The sequence below is a fragment of the Microcaecilia unicolor genome, chromosome 9 (assembly GCF_901765095.1).
Source record: "Microcaecilia unicolor chromosome 9, aMicUni1.1, whole genome shotgun sequence".
In the NCBI taxonomy this organism is placed as follows: Eukaryota; Metazoa; Chordata; class Amphibia; order Gymnophiona; family Siphonopidae; genus Microcaecilia; species Microcaecilia unicolor.
In genome coordinates this window covers 182,939,596-182,962,690 of record NC_044039.1, presented here as the reverse complement: position 1 = coordinate 182,962,690, position 23,095 = coordinate 182,939,596, and the positions used below count along the sequence as shown (strand labels likewise).

Here is a 23,095-nt window from a genome sequence, read left to right as displayed (position 1 = left end):
AACTTGTCAATGATCTCAAGGCAGCTGGGACCACTGTCACCACGAAAACCATTGGTAACACATTACGACATAACGGATTGCAATCCTGCAGTGCCCGCAAAGTCCCCCTGCTCCGGAAGGCACATGTGACGGCCCGTCTGAAGTTTGCCAGTGAACACCTGGATGATGCCGAGAGTGATTGGGAGAAGGTGCTGTGGTCAGATGAGACAAAAATTGAGCTCTTTGGCATGAACTCAACTCGCCGTGTTTGGAGGAAGAGAAATGCTGCCTATGACCCAAAGAACACAGTCCCCACTGTCAAGCATGGAGGTGGAAATGTTATGTTTTGGGGGTGTTTCTCTGCTAAGGGCACAGGACTACTTCACCGCATCAATGGGAGAATGGATGGGGCCATGTACCGTACAATTCTGAGTGACAACCTCCTTCCCTCCGCCAGGGCCTTAAAAATGGGTCGTGGCTGGGTCTTCCAGCACGACAATGACCCAAAACATACAGCCAAGGCAACAAAGGAGTGGCTCAGGAAGAAGCACATTAGGGTCATGGAGTGGCCTAGCCAGTCACCAGACCTTAATCCCATTGAAAACTTATGGAGGGAGCTGAAGCTGCGAGTTGCCAAGCGACAGCCCAGAACTCTTAATGATTTAGAGATGATCTGCAAAGAGGAGTGGACCAAAATTCCTCCTGACATGTGTGCAAACCTCATCATCAACTACAGAAGACGTCTGACCGCTGTGCTTGCCAACAAGGGTTTTGCCACCAAGTATTAGGTCTTGTTTGCCAGAGGGATTAAATACTTATTTCCCTCTGCAGAATGCAAATAAATTCATATACTTTCCACAATGTGATTTTCCGGATTTAATTTGTGATGTGCTATCTCTCACTGTTACCAATAACCTACCCTTCAATTATGGGCTGCTCATGTCTTTGTCAGTGGGCAAACTTACAAAATCAGCAAGGGATCAAATACTTATTTCCCCCACTGTACTACTGTTTTATCATGTCCTTTATCCCAAGGGTACTGAAGGCACTTAGGGAAGTTCTAGTGACTCCGCTGGCTAACCTTTTCAATGCTTCTCTAGAGTCGGGAGTAGAGCAGATGTGGTCCCTCTCCATAAAAGCGGAAGTAAAGAAGAGGTTGGGAACTACAGGCCACTAAGGGTCCTGTTTACTAAGCAGCGCAAAGGGCGTGTTAGCGTTTTTAGCACACGCCAATGATTAGCGTACACACTAAATGCTAAGTCACCCATAGGAACATATGGGCAACTAGCATTTAGTGTGTGCTAATTTTAGCGCGCACTAAAAAGGCTAGTGCGGTCTAGTAAACAGGGCCCTAAGTTTGACTTCTGTGGTTTAACGAAAATACTTTAAAAACAAAGAATAGTAAAGTTTTGGGAATCCAGGATTACAGGACCTGAGCCAAATGGGCTCACTAGAGACAGGTCTTTGTCACAAATCTGATTAATTTCTTTCACTGGGTGACCAGAGGGTCGGAATGAGGGAGAGCGCTAGATGTAGTGTATTTAGATTTTAGCAAAGCCTTTGACACGGTTCCGCATAGACTAATAATAAACTGAGTGCCCTTGGTATGGGCCCTAAAGTGACTGACTGGATTAGAACTGGTTGAGTGGAAGGCAACAGAGGATAGTGGTAAATGGGGCTCATTCTGAGGACAAAGGGCATTACCAGTGGTGTGCTGCAAGGTTCAGTGTTTTAACAACCCCCAATGACGTGGATAACATGAGGAAGGACTTAGCAGAGCTAGAGAAATTGTTTGGAATTTGGCAGATTAGATTTAATGCTAAAAAAATGCAGAATCGTGAAATTGGGTTGCAAAATGCAAGGGAACGGTATCATTTGGGGGGGGGGGGGGGTGAAAATTTTGTGCACGAAAGAACAGAACTTGAGTGTTATTATACATGATGATCTTAAGGTGGTCAAACAGAAAAGGCAATGGCAAAAGCTTGAAGGATGCTTAGGTGCCTAGGGAGAGGAGTGGCCAGTACACAAAAAGAAGGTAATGACGACTCTGTATAAGGCTTTGGTGAGACCTCATTTAGAATATTGAGTACAATTCTGGAGACTACACCTTCAAAAAAAAAAAAAAAAAACAGGATAGTTGGTCCAGAGGGTGGTTACTAAAATGGTCAGTGGTCTTCAGAGCTTATGGGGGTCAGACATAAATACTTTGGAAGAAAGAAGATGTGCATTTATGCTGCATAGGTATTTAAAAGTATCATAAGATGTAAGTCTTTTTCAATTGAAAGGAAGCTCTAGAACGAGGGGGCATAGGATGATGAAAGGGGATTGACTCAGAAGCAACCTGAGGAAATACTTCACTGAAAGGGTGTTGAATTTGTGGAACGGCCTCCTGGTAGAAGTAGAGACCAAAACAATATTTCAATTCAAGAAAGCTTGGGGCAAGTACAAAGGAACTCTAAGGGAGCAACAGGGCCAGTAGATGGCATGGATAGGCAGACTAGATAGGCCATATGGTCTTTATCTGCCTACATTGTTCTGTTTCTAGTCAGTCAATCTTACACTTTCCAGACACGAGAGTATGTTGTCATTGACTAGCAGAACAAATGTGTGATAAGGTTGTACAATTTGTAGAGGAATACATTTTTTTGTCCCAAGTTATTGTGGCAAGAGCCGGTAGTGGGAGGCGGGGATAGTGCTGGGCAGACTTATAGGGTCTGTGCCAGAGCCGGTGGTGGGAGGTGGGGCAGACTTATATGGTCTGTGCCCTGAAAAAGACAGGTACAAATCAAGGTAAGGTATACACAAAATATGGCACATATGAGTTATCTTGTTGGGCAGACTGGATGGACCGTGCAGGTCTTTTTCTGCCGTCATCTACTATGTTACTATGTAACACATTTCAGTTGGACTCCCATGCCCTAACCCCCAGAACATCACTCAATGCCCTGCAAATCCTCAGAGTGGACAGCCCAACTCACTAATGTTTGTCCATTCTAGATGAATTTGCAAGTTATGATATTTTTCTTAAAAGGCCTTAGCTGCAGAGATTAATATGGGGCAAGATTTTCTAAGCCTGAACTAGAATTAAATCTTAGATTTCCCTGACAAGTGGATAAATCCTATTTAATAATTCTCACCTCCAACAGAATGTGCTTGGGACCGTGCCTGCCGGAAGTGGTCTGCTAGGCAGGCACGCACTGACCTCAGTGACAGACAATTTGGCAAAGCAAACAATCTGAGTGCTGGCCATTAGGACACAGGGTTGATAGGAGAGTTTTAAAAGACTGAAGGAACCGAAAGTGTTAAATGGGGGGGGGGGGGGGGGGGGAGTTCTGAACGAATGAAAGAAATGAACATTTGGGAAAGCAAAACAATCTGAATGCTGGCCATTAGCACACAGGGTACATAGGAGAGTTTTAAAAGACTGAAGGAACCAAAAGTGTTCGGGGGGGGGGGGGGGGGGGCAAGTTCTGAATGAATGAAAGAAATGAAAATTTACGAGAGGAACACAATCTGAATGCCGGGCATTTGTACACAGGGTAGATAGGACACTTTTTTTAAAAAATGAAGGACGTGAAAGTATTACATCTTGGGGGAGGGGTGAGGAGGAAAGTGGTGGGGTATCCGGATACTGGGCGTTAAGGCCACGGGGGTACATAGACTTTTGAAAGCCTTAAGGAACCCAAAGTGTGGGAAGGAGGAGGAAAAGGAGGGGAGGGAACGGGGTGAGGGGCATTAGGAACAGGGGAGGGGGCCCTGTCACACACAGACAGTCTCACTCTGTCACACACCCGCACATTCACTCTGGCTCTCTCTCTCAAATATACACACTCCCAGGAAAACCTTGCTAGCGCCAGTTTCATTTGTTCCAGAAACGGGCCTTTTTTACTAGTCAAATATAAAACACTACTGAAAATGAAGTGACAGAGGAATCCCGTCTACCTATCAATCGGGGGGGGGGGGGGGGGGGGGGGGGGGTGGTGTAGGAACTATGTAGACCTACTCCAAATCCCTGGACTGCAATAGGCTGTCAGGTTTAATTTGTCTTAGTCTCATACCTTGCTAAACGCTATCATCAATGCCTACATTACAAAACCAAAAAGATTTAACAGAGAAATAAAACGGAGAAGTTTATTAGTTTTGCTGATACAGGTGAACGCTCTAGCTTTAGTAAAGCAAAGATCTCTGGTGAGAGCAGCACATTCCAAATAAAAGGATTTCTACCCCCCCCCCTCCCCCAACAAAAAAGTTAAACCTCCCTTAACTCAACTCCCTGGGGGGGGGGAGGTGGTTTTACAAGCTTTTGTGTTTTATGGGCGTTATTTCTTTCCCGTTTTTGTGACAGTTGAGTTGGCCAATGGCCATCATTTCCTTTCACCACTCACTGAATGTAAGTCCTACACGGCATGGGAGCCCGAACAGTCTAGCAACGTCGTGAAAAGTGGGGCGGGCTTTCCTTATAAAACCAATTGGTTAAGCTTGAGAACGCGCAACCGAAAAGAAAGAGGTGGTACGGGACAGTAGGGGTAAGAAGAAAATGCAATAGGGTCCATAGCAATTAACAGCGACCTGAAGCCCGCCGTACTTTTACTTCCTGAAATAATTTTTAAAAAGAGTAACGAAGTTGTGCAGCTGAAGGATGAAACTTTTCCAATTTAAGCCTGTTTGCTTAAAGGTTATCCAGTGGCCCCGGTTCGCTCGCAGTATCTCACCACACGAAACACTTCTGCGCGCGCCTGCCAGGTCCTCCGGTGCCATCCAGTGGCAGCAGCGCCTCTACTGCGGCAGAAGAGACTAACAGTTCCCACCCACTAATACAACAGCAACACAACGCGCTGCCTCCTCTACCCCCCCCCCCCCCCCCCCCCCCCCCCCACAAGGCTTCTTCAGGTCCCACGAGACTGCGACCTAGTCGCCACAAAAAACACGCCTTCCCCTCCCAACAGTGATGTAACTGTAGGCAGCACGCGCTCCGGAACACGCGGGGCGGGCTTCCATCTCCAGGCGCTGCCAAGAGCGCATCCGTGGCGGTGGCGGCGCCTCTTTCTCCTCCAGTGCCGCACGCAAGCGGATCTGGCGCCTGAACTGAGGGCACAGAGCGCGTGCCAACCCCCAAGGACTCCCGCCTCTGAGCCAAAAATACTCCCGTCCTTTCTGTATCGAACGAACTGCCGCGCCGACACCTGTACAAAACCATCTTCATTCTCAAGATCCTGTAGGTTTGACACACCCATTTAGAAACGCTTCCCGATTTTTTTTTTTAACGGATAACATTGGACCTCCATTTCCTCCCCCCTCAACGATCAGTATAAACGAAAAGAAGCCTTAAGGCTGCTACCAAAAAAAAAAAAAAGTCGTTGAGCACGAGCCATCCAGTCCACACGACCTTGCAGGCTTTCGCCAATTTATTGTACAATACCCTGGCCACTGTTCAGAAGATTGTATGTAAGCCAGCATTAACTTGGGCTTGGTAGCTATGCAAATTCACGTGAATTACATGATCCAAATTCGGGTTCCATGGCTATGAGATCTAATTTCCATAACACAACAATTGCACCCACTAGCTTTAAACAAGTTAATGAAAAGTAGCAGAAAAAATTGTAAATACATAGCTACACAATAAAACAAAATGCTAACCGACCTGGAATTCGATTGCTAGTTATTGTATGTTACTACAGTTTGATTCATAAAAAAAAAAAAGTGAAGACCCTAATGTGGAACATAGTTTAATGGAGAGGAGGGGGAAGGTTTTCATTCACTACCTTAAGCAAGGAAACTAAATATTATGAAAGATGCAATCAATCAACTTACCGGCCATGCAAACTGGAAACGTATAGCAATCCTGCCAGGCTCATTGATATTTTTACCCTGATAAGAATTTTTGTTCAAATAAAATGTATTTCCACCGAGAACAGGGGTAGATCCCGATCCGTAGGTACAGGATCCAGTAGGAGTGATCTTGGCCTGGTACTCCTTCAAACAGACTTTAACATAAGTATCACACTCATCCCGTATGCAATCCAGGTTCTGGGAGTTCTTAATGTCATCACAACATTCCCCACTGAATAATTCTCCGTTTATGTTCTTCACAGAAGTAAGCTGTACCTCGAAATAACCAGAGGACTGGGAAACCTAAAAATAAAATTAAAAAAATGAAAATCAAAACAATCACTGCACCGTCATGGGAAAATGCATAAGGGTCTGAAACTAACACGCTTTTACAAATTACGGCCCGTCCACCAGATTTTTTTTGTTTGTTTTTCTAATTAAAAAGGGGTCTAATCAGCAAGTGTTATCAAACGGGGGAGATGGGAGAAGAATAATTAAACTGTAATGAAAAAAAATGAAACCTGCTTGGATTTTTCACAAATACTATACAAACATTGGCACAATATATTTATAAATTATGAAAACTCAAAAGCTGACTTATCACATTTGTTTTCAGGTAAACAGCAAGACATTTAAGTACAAGATTAAAATTGATTCATTTAAATGGTTGATTGTTTCCACGGGGCGAACAATCACTTTCAAAGGGAAACCAAAAAACAATCAAGACATCGTTTTACTTTAAATCCTAAAGTGTTGCGTTTTATAAGTATTATAGAGGGGGCCAACGCAAGATCTCCAAAATATGGTTTGTTTGCGCCAGAATAGGCAATAAAAGAAAATGCATGCTCCAAAATAAGTCTAGGGGAGCATAAAAATGAAGTTTCGGGGAGGTAGACTGCGCCTGCCGGGCTCCAGCCCATCGAGCAAACACGCTCCACTTTGCGGTTTCCATCTTACCTGAACCCAGAAAGTTAACAGCACCAAGCCAACTGCTGTAAACGGACCCCAGCTCTTTGTAAAATCCAGCATGCCTCCGATCTTTTAACGGCAATTTAACAAACAAAAAGGGAGAAAACCGAGAGCCATGGACCGACGGTGCGTTCCGTTGCTGCTGCCTTCGCTAGCATGCAAGCACAGCTAGCTGCTAATGCTGCTCCTGTAGTGCATGAGCTGTCAGTGGCCGGACTGCTCCCCCGAAACAGGGACGCTCCACAAGCAGCTCCTGCCTCCTCCTCCGTTTACTGTCTGTTAGCTCGCCCAGTGCAAGCGCTCAACAAGTAAGTAAAAGAGTGACAGCTTCTTTAGCCATTGGTAAGCGAAGGCGGCTCAATTAATATTAAAGAAGGGGCGGAGTCAGGCGATGGGGCAGGTGGGTGTGGTGACGGGATATCATCATACTGCTCTTGTTCTTGGCTGAAGGCGAGGGATTTGGAGACGAGAGAGCAGACGGTGAAACTGTGGTAATTACTGACTGGGATAAAACATTGACGCCGTAGTATTTTGTTTTGTTTTTCTACTTAATCCATGCTCTGGCGTGTTTATTTTTATTATTATTATTTTTTTGCAAATAAGCTTACTAAATTGGAGAGGAGAAAATAAACGCGTTTAATGCATTGTTTACCTCTTTCAAAGTAACATTAGTACTAAAATGAAGCAAGGATCCAAAAAGGTGGAAAGAGCGTGAGTCTTAGAGTTTTAGATGATTTGCTGCATTAATGTTTATTTCTTGCACAAATATTGAACTTCTTGCAGTCGGTAAAACGTGCTACACGGGCAGCATTATAAAAATAAGTTAGGGACTCATAACATATAATTGAGAGAACAGAACCCCCTCCCCCCAAGATTAGGCCCATGTACACGAGACAGGTATCTGCAGTGTTCTTTAACGTCAGACATGAGGCGGATTGGAATCTTGTCCTTGTAGTGGTGCATCTGTCCGTCTCCAGTAGCAGTGCTTAGCATTTCTAGGGCATTTGAGCTCCCCCTTCCGCTAGGAAATAGAGCCTTGGGAGCGAAAGGGGGATCACGTTTCTTCTCTCTGCAGTTCAAACCTGACTGTTCCAAAACAAAATACATAGTTTTACATATCTTTATCTGTAGCCTTTAAAGGCAAATTGACATATTTTAGTCCTAAATTGAATAATTTGAGGTCTTTTGCTTGTGTGGTAAGGTCATTTAGATGAAAAGCGCTGAAACATTCTCTCTGGGTGCTTCTTTACCCATTGGATTAGATTCTATATATGGTGCTGAAAAAAGTGCTACTTTATAAGCTGCACTTAAACTTAGGCACAGTTTATAGAACAAAGCTTGTGCCTAACTTTAGGCGCAGCCATTTGCACCAGCTAAAACTTGGTGCAAATGTATACACCTACATTAGGCTTGTATCCCCATTATTCTATAACAAAGCACATTAATTTTAGGAACGCCCCTGTTATGCCCATGTCCCTCTTATTTCTGCACCTCCTTTTTTCAAATCGTGTGTAAAATTCAATTAAATTTAGTGCAAATAATTGCTTGTTAAAAAAGCCAATTATTGGCATTAATTAGCTTAACTAAATTGTTCACACAAATTGGACGAATGCCCAACTTTGCACATGCAATTTTTAGCGACTTGTACAAAATTAGGGGCAGAGTCTGAAACTCTTCAAATATGTATTTACAGTTCTAACGTTCATCTTAACCTTACCCTCAATTGTGCCTTAGCTTACTTTTTTTTGTATACTGGCATCTGTTCTTTAAAAAAAAATAGGATGGGACTAAAAATGTGTCTGTTATGATGGCATTTGTTATACACTAATTTAACTGCCATAGGAAATACTGTGTAAAAATTATTTGGGGGACCTGATTTCCATTCATTATGAGAAGGTTTGTTATTTAAAAAAAAGAATTGATGTGAAGAATTTTCTTCCTAGAGACAGTGTCGGTATTTGTTGCCTACAACAACAACACAATCAAAACATTGGAAAAGTCCACTATTGGATTCTCTGATACTAATAGAAATATTCAGGTTACATTTAAACTTCAAATATTGCATCTAATGATTCTGTAGTCATATGATTAAATTGCCCAGGATGGTGAATATTGATAATTCATTATATGCTAAGGGAATCTTTTCTATATGCAGGCAAGGTACACCATTTTATGTCAGGTACACTATAGCTACCACATCAGCTGCATTATATAACATGAGATTGCTTATAACTCAGGCAAGAGTTGGACCCTTCCCCTTTTTTTCTGCCAATACATATCACTGCAGACCTAATATAATGCAGATTCACTTATAACAAGGCAAATATCTTGGACCGCAATGACAGTGTTATTTGGGGTATTATATTCTAAATCAATAGAATAATTGATCAATAATACATCATTATGTTTATCAACCATTTTATGATTTTATTCAAATAGTTGGATAAAATTGTAAAATGGATGATAAACATGATGTATTTATGGGTAGGTAAATCTGTGACCCCCTGACCCTTTATTGTCCCTTTCAATGGATGCCATTCCTCTGGCTCAGCACTGAAGTCCATTGTCTAGGGGCTATTTTGGATTCTACCTTGACAATGGTAGCTCAGTTTTCTGCTTTTTGTAAGAGTTCCTTCATTTCAGCTGTGGTGGATCCACCAATTTCACTTTCCTCTTGATAATTTTGCAATAGCCACAGTTATCCATGTCCTGCAGTTCTGTCTGCATCGATTTACTGCACAACAAAACAGGCTTCAGCTAGTCCAAACTGTTGCTTCATGTTTGCTTTCTGGTGCAAAATTCCGTAACAGTATATTCCTAATTCTAGAAGATTTGCACTTACTCCCAGTCAGCTGCTGTGTACATTTTTTTTTTTTTTAGGGCTTTAAAGGATCCTGGTCTGACTTTATAGTTCGTGCCATACATTCCTACCCATTCACTACATTCCACTAACAATGCCTTATTAGTTTTGCCATCATCGTCTGAAGCAAGATTAACCAGAACATGGAAAAGGGCCTTTTCTTGTATTGTCTCCCATCTTTGGAACAATATACCAAAAGAGGCATGTCTGGGGGAGAGGTGAGACTTTAATTGCATGTGCTTCAGTTTCTTTGAATCTCTTGTACTGTGTAAATTTTATTTGTTTTAATTCATTTATTTGTGTGTTTAGCGTATGGAGAAAGTCTCTGTAAATCAAACCAGATAAAGCCTACAATATAATTCTTCCATTTATAATAGGGCTGTACTGAATATTTGATTTTGATTAGGCCCCGAATAGTGCCCCAAAAACATTATTCGTATTTGGCCTAATAGTGATTTAAATTTGAATGCAAACAATCCAGGGTTCTACTGTGCTAAATCCTACTGAAATAGATATTTGATCTCTGGTTTCACTTTGCCTCTTTTATTTATTACTAGTAAAAAAAGGCCCATTTCTCGCACAAATGAAACGGGTGCTAGCAAGGTTATCATGTAATGGTGATTATGTTTTTAAGGGAACCGTTGGAGAAATGTTCTGTCATGATAAGTAAAAATTGGGAAGGGTGTATAATGAGTAATATGCTCCATGGGTATGAGATATGGATTGTTTTATCTATGTTTTTTTTTTTTGTTGTTTTAATCTTTCTTTTTTGTGATTTTTATTTATAGTATTTTTTAAAAGATAAAGAGTACGCAGACTCCATCCATGTCCAGCATTTCTCCTCTCTTCCCTCCCCTCAATCCATGTCCAGCATTTCTCTTCTCTCCCCTCCCCTCCATCCATGTGCATCTCCTTCCTGGCTTCCCTCCTCTCCCTCCATCCATCCATGTCCAGCAACTCTCCATTCTCACCTGCCCTCTCTTCCGTCCACCCATATCCAGCAAATTTCCTCTCCCCTGCCCCTCCATTCATCCATCCATGTTCAGCAATTCTCCTCTCTCCCCTCCCCTCCATCCATGTCCAGGAACTCTCCATTCTCCCCTCTCCTTCACCCATATCCAGCAAATTTCCTCTCTCCCTTGCCCCCATTCATCCATCCATGTCCAGCAATTCTCCTCTCTCCCCTGCCCTCCTCTCCATCCATCCATGTCCATTCTCCCCTGCCCTCCTCTCCATCCATCCATGTCCATTCTCCCCTGCCCTCCTCTCCATCCATCCATGTCCATTCTCCCCTGCCCTCCCCACCATCCATCCATGTCCATTCTCCCCTGCCCTCCTCTCCATCCATCCATGTCCATTCTCCCCTGCCCTCCTCTCCATCCATCCATGTCCAGCAACTCTCCATTCTCCCCTGCCCTCCCCTCCATCCATATCCAGCAAATTTGCTCTCTCCCCTGCCGCCACCACCATCCATACATGTCCAGCAATTCTCCTCTCTCCCCTGCCATCCCCTCCTGTCTTGTCCAGCGATCTCTTCTCTCTCCCCTGCCATCCCCTCCTGTCTTGTCCAGCGATCTCTTCTCTCCCCCTGCCCTCCTCTCCTCTCTTATCCAGCGATCTCTTCTCCCCCTGCCTTCCCATCCATGTCCAGCGATTCTCCCTGCCCTCCCTCAGCTCCCTGACAGCCGTCCTCTCCGTTCCTTCCCCCCACCCCGCACAGTTAACCCTTTTACTTTCAGGCGCAACGACGGCAGTGAAGAGGACAACACAGCTTCTCCCTTCCCTCACACAGTGTCCAGCCCTCGCAGAAACAGGAAATGCATCATCGCAGAAGGCGGGACACTGTGTGAGGGAAGGGAGAAGCTGGAGGCGAGCCTGCTGTGTTGTCCTCTTCACTGCCGTCGCTGCGCCTGAAAGTAAAAGGGTTAAACACACACAAGGGGGTTAGTAACGGAGAGGAGGGCTGTCGATCGGGGAGCTGAGGGCGGGAAGGAGCGGAGGGACCATCCGAGAGCTGTCTGGCTGTAGCGCTGCTGCGCCAGGCAGCCGTGCGTTTGGGGGGGGGGGGGCAGCAGCCAGGGGAATGTCACGGTTGGGCTGGGGAGGCTTAGCCTCCCCAAGCCTCTTATATGGGGCACCTATGACTGTCCTCCCATCAATTCTCCTCTGCCCTCCCCTCCCCTTCCCTTCCTCCCTCCCTCCCCTCGATGTCCCGCAATTCTCTCCTCCTGACATCATCTTGCCTCCAGCATTCCCTTCCCCCTCATTGTTCCGCCCTCTGATGTCATTACGTTTTGACATGAGGGTGGGGCAATGAGTAGGAATGGATGTTACGAACCCAGGCATCCAGACGTAGAATGTTGGAGGTGCAAAGTATTATATAGGATTTGTTAAGTTAAAGCTCAATGACCATTATTCGTAGTCGGACGAATAGTAAAATATGCTATTGGTACAGCTCTAATCAGAGTCTCATTTTTTCTACAAATTATTTAATTGCAGTGTAGCCTTCTTTTCATTGGTTTAAAAATATACCTTTAATTCAAGGTCTTAATATTGTGACACGGCAGTAGCCAGGGCCTGTCATGGTAGTAAGGAAAAAGCCAACTACATATCCCAGAAGGCCTTGGGGATTACCAGCTCTGAGTAAGGGGGTGGAGGAAAAAAACCTGGGCTGCTGTCACTGTATCGGAAGGTGGTTTGTAGCTACCCTTTGGTGAGGGAATAGTATGTGAATGAGGTAGTTCCAAAGATTTCCTCTAGAGGGCCGGGACCCAGTAGAACAGCCTCTAGGAACAAGACTCCCAACCATGGGACTTAAGAGAGAGAAGGAAGTGCCAGAACACCCTCAGGAGGGAAGTTGGGCCATTCTTTCTGAGATAATGGTGAAGCTACCCCATTTGGCATCCAGGGGGAGTCCAGTGGATGGAGCCCAAGTTCCCTGGTAATGGAGGCAATACTTGATGCCTCCTCACTGAAGATGGGTGTGGCGTGGCCATTCCCAGCCCAGCTGAAAGCAAGTTGAGCTGAGGAACCAGAGAGCCTGGGGAAGAAGCCCAAGGGGGAGGAAGAGGAGCTCCTCCCAGAGCCTGTAGCCATGGACTATGAGGAAGCAGGAACACCCAGCCTTGCTGGAGATGAAGGAGAGATGGAGTGGGAAGCTGGCTATGGGAGAACCCCACGGTACTGGGAAGGCAGTGGTGAGACGCGTCTCAGAAAGGAATAAGGTTGTACAATGGGAGGTGAGCTGCATGTTCCTCAGTAGTGGGGCAGTCAACATAAGCAAAGACTGTTCTGAATTATGAAACCTGAGCTGTATATTCTTTGGGGAAAGGGTCAGGGTGCAAGGACCATGATTATGGACTTCTGTTTATTGGAGCCATGGTGGTATTAATCTTGTGTTTGTTATATGCTTATGGGCATGAATAAAAGAGGAAAACGTGGACTGGATCGATTTGTGGCCTTGACTTGGACTTAAAGGAATTGCCAAGCTAGGAGTATTGACAGCAGCCAGGAGTGTCTGAAGAGCGCGGAGCCCAGGGTTTGTCACAATGGCACCCCAGCTAGGACATGACAGAGAGCCATGCAGATGAGTTTGATCAGAGAAGACCCTTGTCACCCTTAGTAGAGCAAGTACCAGCATCCACAAAAGGTAAGGGGTACTGTGTGTGGGAGTTGCTGACTTGGCAGTGAGGCTAAGGAGCGGGGTATTAGAAGGACCTTAGTGGACCCATGGTCGAAAAAACACTGGGTGAAGGGGGGACCAAAAAAAAGTATTGCACTTGGGTCCCTTGTTTATATCTGTTTGCAGGCCAGCTGATGAAGGAGGTATCTCAGAAGGGGGCATGCGGTGGAAGCAAGTCACCCAAGGGGGAGGTTGGCCAGGAAAATCCTAAGGATTCTAATCTACAATATGGAATGAACATGTTAATGTGTCTGCAAGTCAAATAGCCCTACCAGAAGCAGATCTCAAAAGTTTAGTGGGATTTGGGAGGAAGTTAAGTAAGGGTGGGTGAGTAGCACTTACAGGAGGTGCTACAACAAAGTACAGAGTGCATGCAAATTGCTTAAGGAGAAGTTTCAGAGTGAGGCCGAAATCAGGGATGGCAATTTCTAAGCTCTCAACATCCAGGCCGTGAGAGCCAGAGACTGGAGGTTGGGATGCAGAAGCGCCCCCTCATGCTGAGTGATGAGGGTTGGAAAACACTCCAATCTCCATGGTTCTTTGGAGGACAACTCCAGAAGAAAAGGGAACCAAATCTGATGCGGCCAGAAGGGAGCAATCAGAATCGTGGTTCCGTGGTCTTGCTTGAGTTTCAGCAAAGTCTTCCCCACCAGAGGTATGGGAGGATACGCATAGAGAAGGCCCGTCCCCCAATGAAGGAGAAAGGCATCCAACACTAGTCTGTCATGGGCCTGAAGTCTGGAACAGAACTGAGGGACCTTGTGATTGAGCTGAGTGGCAAAAAGATCCATCGAGGGGGTGCCTCACTTTCGGAAGATCTTGCGTACAATGCCCATGTTGAGCAACCACTCGTGAGGTTGGATTATCCTGCTCAACCTGTCGGCCAGACTGTTGTTTACGCCTGCCAGATACGTGGCTTGGAGAAACGTGCCGTGACGGCGAGCCCAAAGCCACATCTGGACAGCTTCCTGACACAGGGGGCGAGATCTGGTGCCCCCCTGCTTGTTGATATAGTACATTGCAACCTGATTGTCTGTCTGAATTAGGATGATTTGATTGAACAACCGATCTCTGAAAGCCTTTAGAGCATTCCAGACCGCTCGCAACTCCAGGAGATTGATCTGAAGACCTTTTTCCTGGAGGGACCAAACTCCCTGAGAAGCCCATCAACATGAGCTCCCCACCCCAGGAGGGATGCATCCGTTGTCAGCACTTTTTGTGGCTGAGGAATTTGAAAGAGACGTCCCAAGACCAAATTGGGTCGAATTGTCCACCACTGAAGGGAATTGTGAAAATTGGTGGACAGCTGGATTGCATCCTCTAGATCCCCCGCAGCTTGAAACCACTGGGAAGCTAGGGTCCATTGAATTGATCTCATGTGAAGACGCGCCATGGGAGTCACATGAACTGTGCAGGCCATATGGCCTAGAAGTCTCAACATCTGCCGAGCTGTGATCCGCTGAGACGCTCTGGCCATGGAAACTAGAGACAGAAGATTGTCTGCTCTCGCTTTACGAAGTCTGTGAGTCCAGCAGAGCTCCTATAAATTCCAGTTGCTGAACAGGGAAAAAGTGGGACTTAGGGTAATTTATAACAAACCCGAGTAGCTCCAGCAGTTGAATAGTCATCTGCGTGGACTGTAGAGCCCCTGCCTCTGAGATGTTCTTCACCAGCCAATTGTCGAGATAAGGGAACACATGTACTCCCAGTCTGCGTAGCGACGCTGCAACTACTGCCAGGTATTTTGTGAAGACCCTGGGCGCAGACGCCAGACGAAAGGGCAGCACACAATACTGGAAGTGCTGCGCTCCCAGACGGAATCGAAGATACTTCCTGTGAGCTGAAAGTATCAGGATGTGTGTATAAGCAGAAAACGTAGCCAATTGTTTTCCTGAATCATGGGGAGAAGGGTGCCCAGGGAAACCATCCTGAACTTTTCGCGGACTAGGAATTTGTTCAGGGCCCTTAGGTCTAGGATGGGACGCATCCCCCTGTTTTCTTTTGCACAAGGAAGTACCTGGAATAGAATCCCAGCCCTTCTTGCCCTGGTGGAACGGGCTCGACCGCATTGGCCTTGAGAAGGGTGGAGAGTTCCTCTGCAAGTACGTGCCTGTGCTGGAAACTGAAAGACTGAGCTCCCGGTGGGCAATTTGGAGGCCTGGATATCAAATTGAGGGAGTATCCTAACCGGACAATTTGAAGAACCCACTGATCGGAAGTTATGAGAGGCCACCTTTGGTGAAAAATTTTAACCTCCGTCCGACCGGTAAGTCGTCCGGCATGGACACTTGAACAGCGGCTGTGCTCAGCTGGAGCCAGTCAAAAGCCCGTCCCTTAATTTTGCTGGGGAGCCACAGGGGCCTGCCTTGGCGCACTCTGTTGACGAGAACGAGTGCGCTGGGGATGAGCCTGAGAAGGCTGTCGAGAAGGAGGATTGTACCTATGCTTGTTATAGGCGTAGGGAGCATTCTTCCTTCCCCGGAAAAATCGTCTACCAGATGAGGTAGAAGCAGAAGCGGGAGCACTCACACGACGGGTGGTAAGACGGCTTGTCCTAGGAGAACTTCAGGTTCTTAGCGATTTACAATAATTAAAAAAAAAGCAAGACAGTCCCTTGGGATGCAAAGAAATGAGCAGAGAATCTTAAATTCAAGTACTGATCTTAACAAACTTCTTAAAAAGATATCTTTTTTTTCTTGTTCAAGAAAAATGCAAAAACCTAACTGAGCAGCAAAACAAATATTAAAACTACTCCAAGACCTTGGTGCTTGAACTGGAAGAAGTTTATCAAACATTTTAAATCTCTTTACTCCCTTAATAGATGGAAGGGCATTTAGTGAATGGTGAAAAGATCTTCTATCCCTATTATTGGAAAAAAAATTCCAAGATCTTGTATAGAAAGCAAAAGAATTTGAACATAATCCTCACCTCTATAGGCAACCAATGTAGTTCAACAAAATATAAAGTGATTTTATCCTCCTTCTGTAATGAAAAATTCAAACGGACCGCAACGGGGCCTAGGGATGGTGAGGAGGTTTTGGGGAGGATGCGGGTGGGATGGCTTCTTCCATGGGGAGAGGACCCTGGGGGTGACAGGGGTAGGAAGCCTTGACTAACAGGGCTGGCTTACCCTGTGGACCAGGTGAGGCTGTGGCCTAGGGTGCCGGCGCTAAAGACGCTAAATGCTCGCGCCTGACATGTCACCGACCTATAGGTTAAGCTGGAGCCAGGCAAAGAGGGAGCAACTCAGCTTTCTTACCGTTGTAGGCATCACTGGCTCTGTGTTGCCCATCACCGAAATGAACGTGCAAAAAGTACCCCGATCCCCAACACTCACTCTGTTGCCATTGTCGCTGCCTTTTGCCCCATCCTGCTAAACCAGATGGCGATAAAGGACACAGTAGCTGCAATGCCTTCCCTCTTGCCTGCATTGCTCTGCCAGTCCTGAGCCTCCCCCCCCGAAGTCAGTTCCTGTTTTTGAGGGCATGCTCAGGACCAGCAGAGCCTGTAGCAGCATAGGTAAGAGGAAGACCCCGCAGTTTGCCTCCTTACCATCTGGTTTTGTGGGACGGGGGCTGAGGGCATGGCTGATGGCAGCCAAGTGCTGGAGGAGGTAATGGGTAAGAATAAAGTATGATTCTGGATCGGGGCCAGCCAGCCAGGGGAGGTAAATAGAGATGCTGGATTGGGGAGAGAGAAAAAAAAAAGGGATATGCTTGTTTTAGGAAAGGAGGGTGTGGAATGGTAGACAAAGAGGGGTGTTGCTATGATGGAAGGGAGATGATGGATCAGCAAGGGGAGGGCAGTTACTGGAAGTGAGTGAGGGTGGGAAGAATAGGGACACAGCAGACAGGGCAACTAAGGCAGATCTGGACCCTGCAAGAACAGGGGAAACTCTGGGTGGACTATGAAGACAGAAGGGAGATGCTGGGCATGGGGAAGAGGAGTAGGGAGACGAGGAGAATATGCTGGATGGAGGGGGAGAGGAGATGCTGAATAAGAGAAAGATGGAAAGAAAGGGCATATGAGTGCTTGGGGGAGGGGAGAAGAGATAGTGGTCATGGGGGAGTAGGGTGATTGAAGGGAGATGCTGGATTAAGATGGGGAACGGGGAGGTACTGGAATGGGATGGGGGAAGATGGTTGGCTGGCTGGCTTAGGAAAGGGGGATAAAGAAGATGCTATATCAGATATGGAGGAAAAAAGGGACATGGGAGAATGGTGGACATGAGTGGTGTTGTAGGGTGAGGGAAAATACAAGACATTGGGTGAGTAAGAAGACATGGGAAATGCTGGACATGAGGGGTGGCAGTAAGAGGACAAAGGGGGTTCTGGACATGGGAAGAATAGGGAGATAGAGGAGATGCTGGCAGAGTAGGAGGAGAGGGACACGGATGCTGGATACGAGGGGCGAGTAAGGAGAGGATATGCTGGAGAGAGGGGGAGAAAGAGGAGATATTGGCCATAAGAATGAAAATAGAGAGGGGGTGCTGTATAGAGCGGGGGGGGGAGAGAAAAAGAGAAGATGCTGGAGGGGGGGAGAGAGGAGAGAGTTAGCAAAAAAACCCGTGGAGAATAATAGAACAAGGATGATGGAAAGCTATAAGAACAAGTGAATAGAAAAATAAATGGAGGAAAATAAAGGAAAAGGTTAAAGTCAGAGATGGATGTAGGAGAGGAAGTGAAAATGACAGGATGAGAGAGAAGAAGTGGCAGATGGACTGGACACCCTGGAAAGGAAATTAAGAGAAGAAAGTGGAAGGAAAAATATTCTGGGGCAGGGAGCTGAAAGGAAAGGAAGGAAAGCTGGAGAAGAAGAGAAAATATTCTAGGGCAGGAGGCTGAGAGGGAAGGTAGCAGGACAAAGATTGTTGCTGAGGAGAAAAAGAAAATGGGGGGGGGTTTGGGGGGGGGGAGACAGTAAATAAGAGGAAGATACTGTCTCACATTATGGGTGGGATTTTACAGGGCAGAAGAATGGATGCTGCTATGTCGAATGGAGGTGGTGGGGATGATGTTTCCATTCTGATCTCTTTCCTCACCTAGCCCTTAGGACAGTGACCAGTCTAGTTTTCTCATATCCACGGTGAGTACTCATGAGAGATCTGCATGTATTGCCTTTGTTATATGCAAACCTGGTACTTCATAACGGATTTCATAAAAACCAGGATGTCAAGGTATGTCCTGGGGACTGGGATGAGAAACACATTTCAATTTATTGAATTTTATTTGACTCAGGGGCTGGGGGAGTTGGGCAGATGTGAAGCAGGAGTGTGTCAGGGAGCTCAAAAGCAAAAGTTGGTCCAGGGCTCCACAATTCCTTGAGCCGGCCCTGTTGACTAGGGAAAGGAGGGAGGGGACTCCATATGGCATTTATTAAGCACCAGCCCCTTTTAATATGGTGCCCTGGAGCATGGCCAAGCCATGTGTTAGCAACCTGATGCTCCTGTACAGGAAAATTAACACCATTTGAAAACTGACATTATTATTTTCCCACAAATAACACAGCTTCTGAAGTCAGTGCAAGCTGCATTATTCAATTTGCATAACGATGAGGTGGTTGCATGCATTTGTGTACTGCATATCTCTCTATATAAAAGGCAACCCCAACGTTCTGAAGCCTCCACGGAAGTTGAGGCGCCTGAGATATCCGGTGTGCCCTGGAGTGTCTGCACCGCCCTCGCGTCAAAACGTCATGACGTCAAGGGCGGAGCTATAACACTCGGAGGGCCGAAACGCGAGGCGAACGCGAACCCCGAACAACGCAAATGGGACGGAGGGAGGGTCTGCACCGCCCTCGCGTCAAAAAAAATGACGTCGAGGGCGGAGCTATAACACTCGGAGGGCCAAAACGCGAGGCGAACGCCAACCCCCAACAAGGCAAGTAGCTCGGAGGGAGGGGGCCCCTTGCTAGCGCCCGTTTCATTGCGCTCAGAAACGGGCATTTTTTCCTAGTCATTAATATAAAGCCCACGTCGATGTAAACTAATGTGCATTATGGTAAGTAGCGCACACATTTTCAGTTTAATTCACATTAAGAGGCAGGTTACAACTCTTCCCACCCGGCTGTATATATCTTGATTTAATGCCATACCTTCTAACACCGTCTTTTTAGACTTCTGGCATTTGCATATAGACAATTACATCTTTTTGTATCCATGTTCACAACGTTTAGGGCCCTATTTACTAAGCTGCGCTAGAGGCACGTTAGCGTTTTTAGCGTGCAGTGTAGGTTCCCACAATATTCCTATGGGCGCCTACACTGCGCGCTAATTTTGTGCACGCGCTAAAAACACGCACCTTAGTAAACAGGGTCCTTATTGTTTTGAGCTTTTGATTCAGATAATTTGGGAACATTCATATTTGCTCTTCATTTGAATCCACCTGAGCTACCTTAGCTTTTACCACATCCTCTTTATCAGGATATTCTGACTTCCCTTGTTTTTAATAGTATCCTAAGAATCTGCTTCATTCTGAGTCAGTGTTGGTTTTCCCCCATGATCTAATTTAAAAAGCTGTTTTATCTCTTTTTCACTAGCTGTTTAATTTGGTGTGTGTCCCCCCCCCCCCCCCCCCCCATCAGAATAGGCATCTTTTTCCCTAAATGTTCCCAGTTCCTAACAAATCTAAAACCCTTCTCTTTGCACCATCATCTCACCCTTGTATTTAGACTTTGGAGCTCAGTCTGCTTCCAGGGTCTGGGATATGGCTTTGGGGATCATTTACAAGGGAACTCTTCCTCTATCTGCTAAACAAGTATCCAAATCTTGATTTTTGGAAAGTCATAATTTGGACGTTTCACACTGCAGTTGTCCAAATAGCAAGGGGGGTGGGGGGGGGGGGTGTTACGGGCAGGACTGTGAAGGGCCCAAAAGTAGGACATACTACTACTACTTATCATTTCTATAGTGCTACTAGACATACGCAGCGCTATTGAACATGAAGAGACAGTCCCTGCTCGACAGAGTTTACAATCTAATTAGGACAGACAAACAGGACAAACAAGAGATAAGGGGATGTTAAACATCCAACAGAGATTTTCGAACGGGGAAAAAATGCCCGTGTCTAAAAAGAAGGATATTTTTCTCTAACCTGTTTTCAGTCACATGTAAATGACAAACAGTTGCTGTAGTTGAGCAGCAAACCACTGGAGGGATTAAGGCATGACTCCTCCTTAATCCTCCGGTGGTTACTGTCCCATTCCCTCTCCCCTGAAAGTGAAACTGGAAAGGAAAACCAGGCTCTATGTCAGATGCAGGTATTATGGTCTTTCTGAACAAAGCAACAAGCAGGTCAGAGGAGTAGCCTAGTGGGTAGAGCAGTGGAGTGTGAACTGAGGGACTCGGGTTCAAGTCCTTTTTAAAATAATTCTGAGCCTTTCAGCAACAGAAAAATACCTACTGTACCTAAATATATAAGGGAAAGGGATTTGATTATACTACTACTACTTAACATTTCACTGCCTTTCTGTGGTTTTTGCAGTTTACATAGTATATACAGGTACTTATTTGTACCAGGAGCAATAGAGGGTTAAGTGACTTGCCCAGAGTCACAAGGAACTGCAGTGGGAATCAAACCCAGTTCCCCAGGATCAAAGTGTACTGCACTAACCACTGGGCTACTTCTCCACCTGTAAGCTTCAAGGCTATTGAAGGATGTATGTTCAGGTAGATCACATTTACAAGTTATAGTGTGGTTTGAACATGGGTCAGAATCCACTGTACTAACCACTAGGCTACTCAGGGATGTCTGTGTGGCCATATTTTTGAAAATGATGCCAGAAACACGTTTCGTGTCCCTGTTTTTTGTTTTCGTTTTTTTTTTGTCGTCCAAAAGGTGGACATCTCACTTTGGAAAATGGCTATTCATTTTGGACATTTTCAGTGCAAAAAAAAATATCCGTCTCATAGCCATAATCAAACAGGAAGTGCAGACTGGTGCTCAGCATCTTCCCATATATTTCACACAGGCAAAAAGCATGTATTGCACATTTACCCTCTAATTCTATAAACTTGTATGCACATTTAGCGTGCAAAGTTGCATGTACAATTTACAGAGTATTATCAGTTTCATATAAAACTTAATTTCAAATAGCAGTTGGTAGTTAATGCCTAACTGCCAACATTTAAGTGCAAGACTTTACACCAGTCATGAGCTGGCCTAGATGCTTGTATATAAAATTTAGGCACATAAATACAGACTCTGCCAGTATTCTATAATAGCAATTGAGTGTGCAATTGCTGAAATAGAATTCGCACCTAGCATGCGTCATCCTGGTGCCTACCTTTTAGGTGATCTATAGAGATTTATCCCCTAAGTGTGTGACAGATAATGCAGATATACTGAGTAGGGGTGGGCTGTTATGTGCAACCACGTAGAACGGGAGCATGTCTTTTGGACACAGGCATTTAGACTTCACCGTACTGACGCAGCTGTATGGATGCACCTGACTTTAGGATGCTGCTGTTTGAGTGCAGCTAACTTTCAGGCATCTCGGTTCAATACTGCAGTAGGAAAACACATATACAAAAGAAAAACTCTCTACTTTTTTGGCCAGCTGCTATTTATGTCTACTTAGATGCCATTTTTCTCTGTTAAACACCAGTTTCTCCCTACATTTCCTCTGTCAAATGCACCTTGCTTCCAAAAAAACACCTGTACAGGTTTGAGTTTCTATGGAGTACAAAAAGCTGGGCCATTTCCCTGGCAGAATCAATGGCTGTGGCTGTACTGCAGAACTAGATGCAGTGCACTGCGGAGGAGCGTTGGGCTCCCTATGGTTACCAGCATGGCACGCCTCTTTATCCCAGATACTGATGGCCAAGGATTGGGGAAAGCAGCAACCTCTGCCTCCACCACAAGCGCTATTTTATTCTCAAATGCTAACCCCCAAGGTGGACCCTGTCATCAGGTAACTGCATCACTTTGCATTTATCCACATTAAATGTCATCTGCCATTTGGATGCCCAGTCTTCCAGTTTCCTAATGTCTTCCTGCAATTTTTCACAATCTGCATGTGTTTTGGCAACTTTTGAATAGTTTTGTGTCGTCTGCAAATTTAATCTCCTTACTCATCATTCTGTTTCCTATATTGTTCTATAAATATGCTAAATAGCACCGGTCCCAGTACAGATCCATGCAGCGCTCCACTATTCACCCCTCAGAAGCGGAGCAGGGAGAAGCCTGTTTCAGTGTCAGAGGGAGCAGCTCAAGGGAGTGCCTCTCTGAGAGGTGAAGGATGGACAATGAGGTTCGATCCAGAAAAGGTTTGGCAGCAGGGGTGAAGCCCAGAAAGAATGGGTAAAGGTGGACCTGATATTACTGTAAATACCCAGGACTTTTCAAAAGTACACCAACTTAGTTGCTAAGGCCTCTACCAATAACACAGACTGCTGTAAAAATGTCTACCAGTAACGTGAACTGTTGTTAAGTGAATAACATGAAGTTTGGATATCTGACTGTTGTGGCGTTCCAGTAAAGTTATTGCATTTAATACAAGCACTGGAGTGGAGAATTTCTTTGGAGTTATTTTGCTTGGAGACTAAGAGGGAAATGATAAAGAGGGTGGCTTAATACCCTGCAGCCTACCAGGTTGAAGCTAGGCCCTGTCCTGCACCCAGCTCATAATAACAGAACTTCAGTTTGTGTTCTTGGTGTGGGATACCCAACCCAAGAGCTTAGTCAGTGCCCAGTAGGAAGCCACGTACAGTAGGAAGCCACGTCTATAAAGAAAATGATCCCCACTGGCTGTTGTACCTGCCCCGAAGCAGCTACCAG

At 45.5% G+C, this 23,095-nt stretch overlaps 1 protein-coding gene and 1 long non-coding RNA gene across 4 annotated transcripts in view; one reads left to right on the top strand and one right to left on the bottom strand.

Annotated features, from left to right (window-relative positions):
- JAG2 (jagged canonical Notch ligand 2) overlaps positions 1–7,050 on the bottom strand; it is a 328,883-nt gene extending 321,833 nt beyond the window's left edge. For both annotated transcript variants that reach the window (XM_030213667.1, XM_030213668.1), the window contains exons 1-2: positions 6,766–7,050; positions 5,791–6,111 (exon numbers count right to left, since the gene is read on the bottom strand). In XM_030213667.1, the coding sequence (XP_030069527.1) occupies positions 5,791–6,111; positions 6,766–6,837 (393 nt within the window). In that variant the 5' untranslated portion in view covers positions 6,838–7,050. The remainder of the gene's footprint in view (positions 1–5,790; positions 6,112–6,765) is intronic.
- Positions 7,051–7,221: 171 nt separating this feature from the next.
- On the top strand, positions 7,222–22,710 carry LOC115477053. Of its 2 annotated transcripts, none has more exons than XR_003943275.1 (4): positions 7,222–7,268; positions 9,658–9,855; positions 18,287–18,404; positions 22,434–22,710. It is a non-coding gene; the product is annotated as an uncharacterized LOC115477053 (long non-coding RNA). The 2 variants fall into 2 exon arrangements; XR_003943276.1 differs by lacking the exon at positions 7,222–7,268 and adding an exon at positions 7,275–7,488.
- Positions 22,711–23,095: the final 385 nt, after the last annotated feature.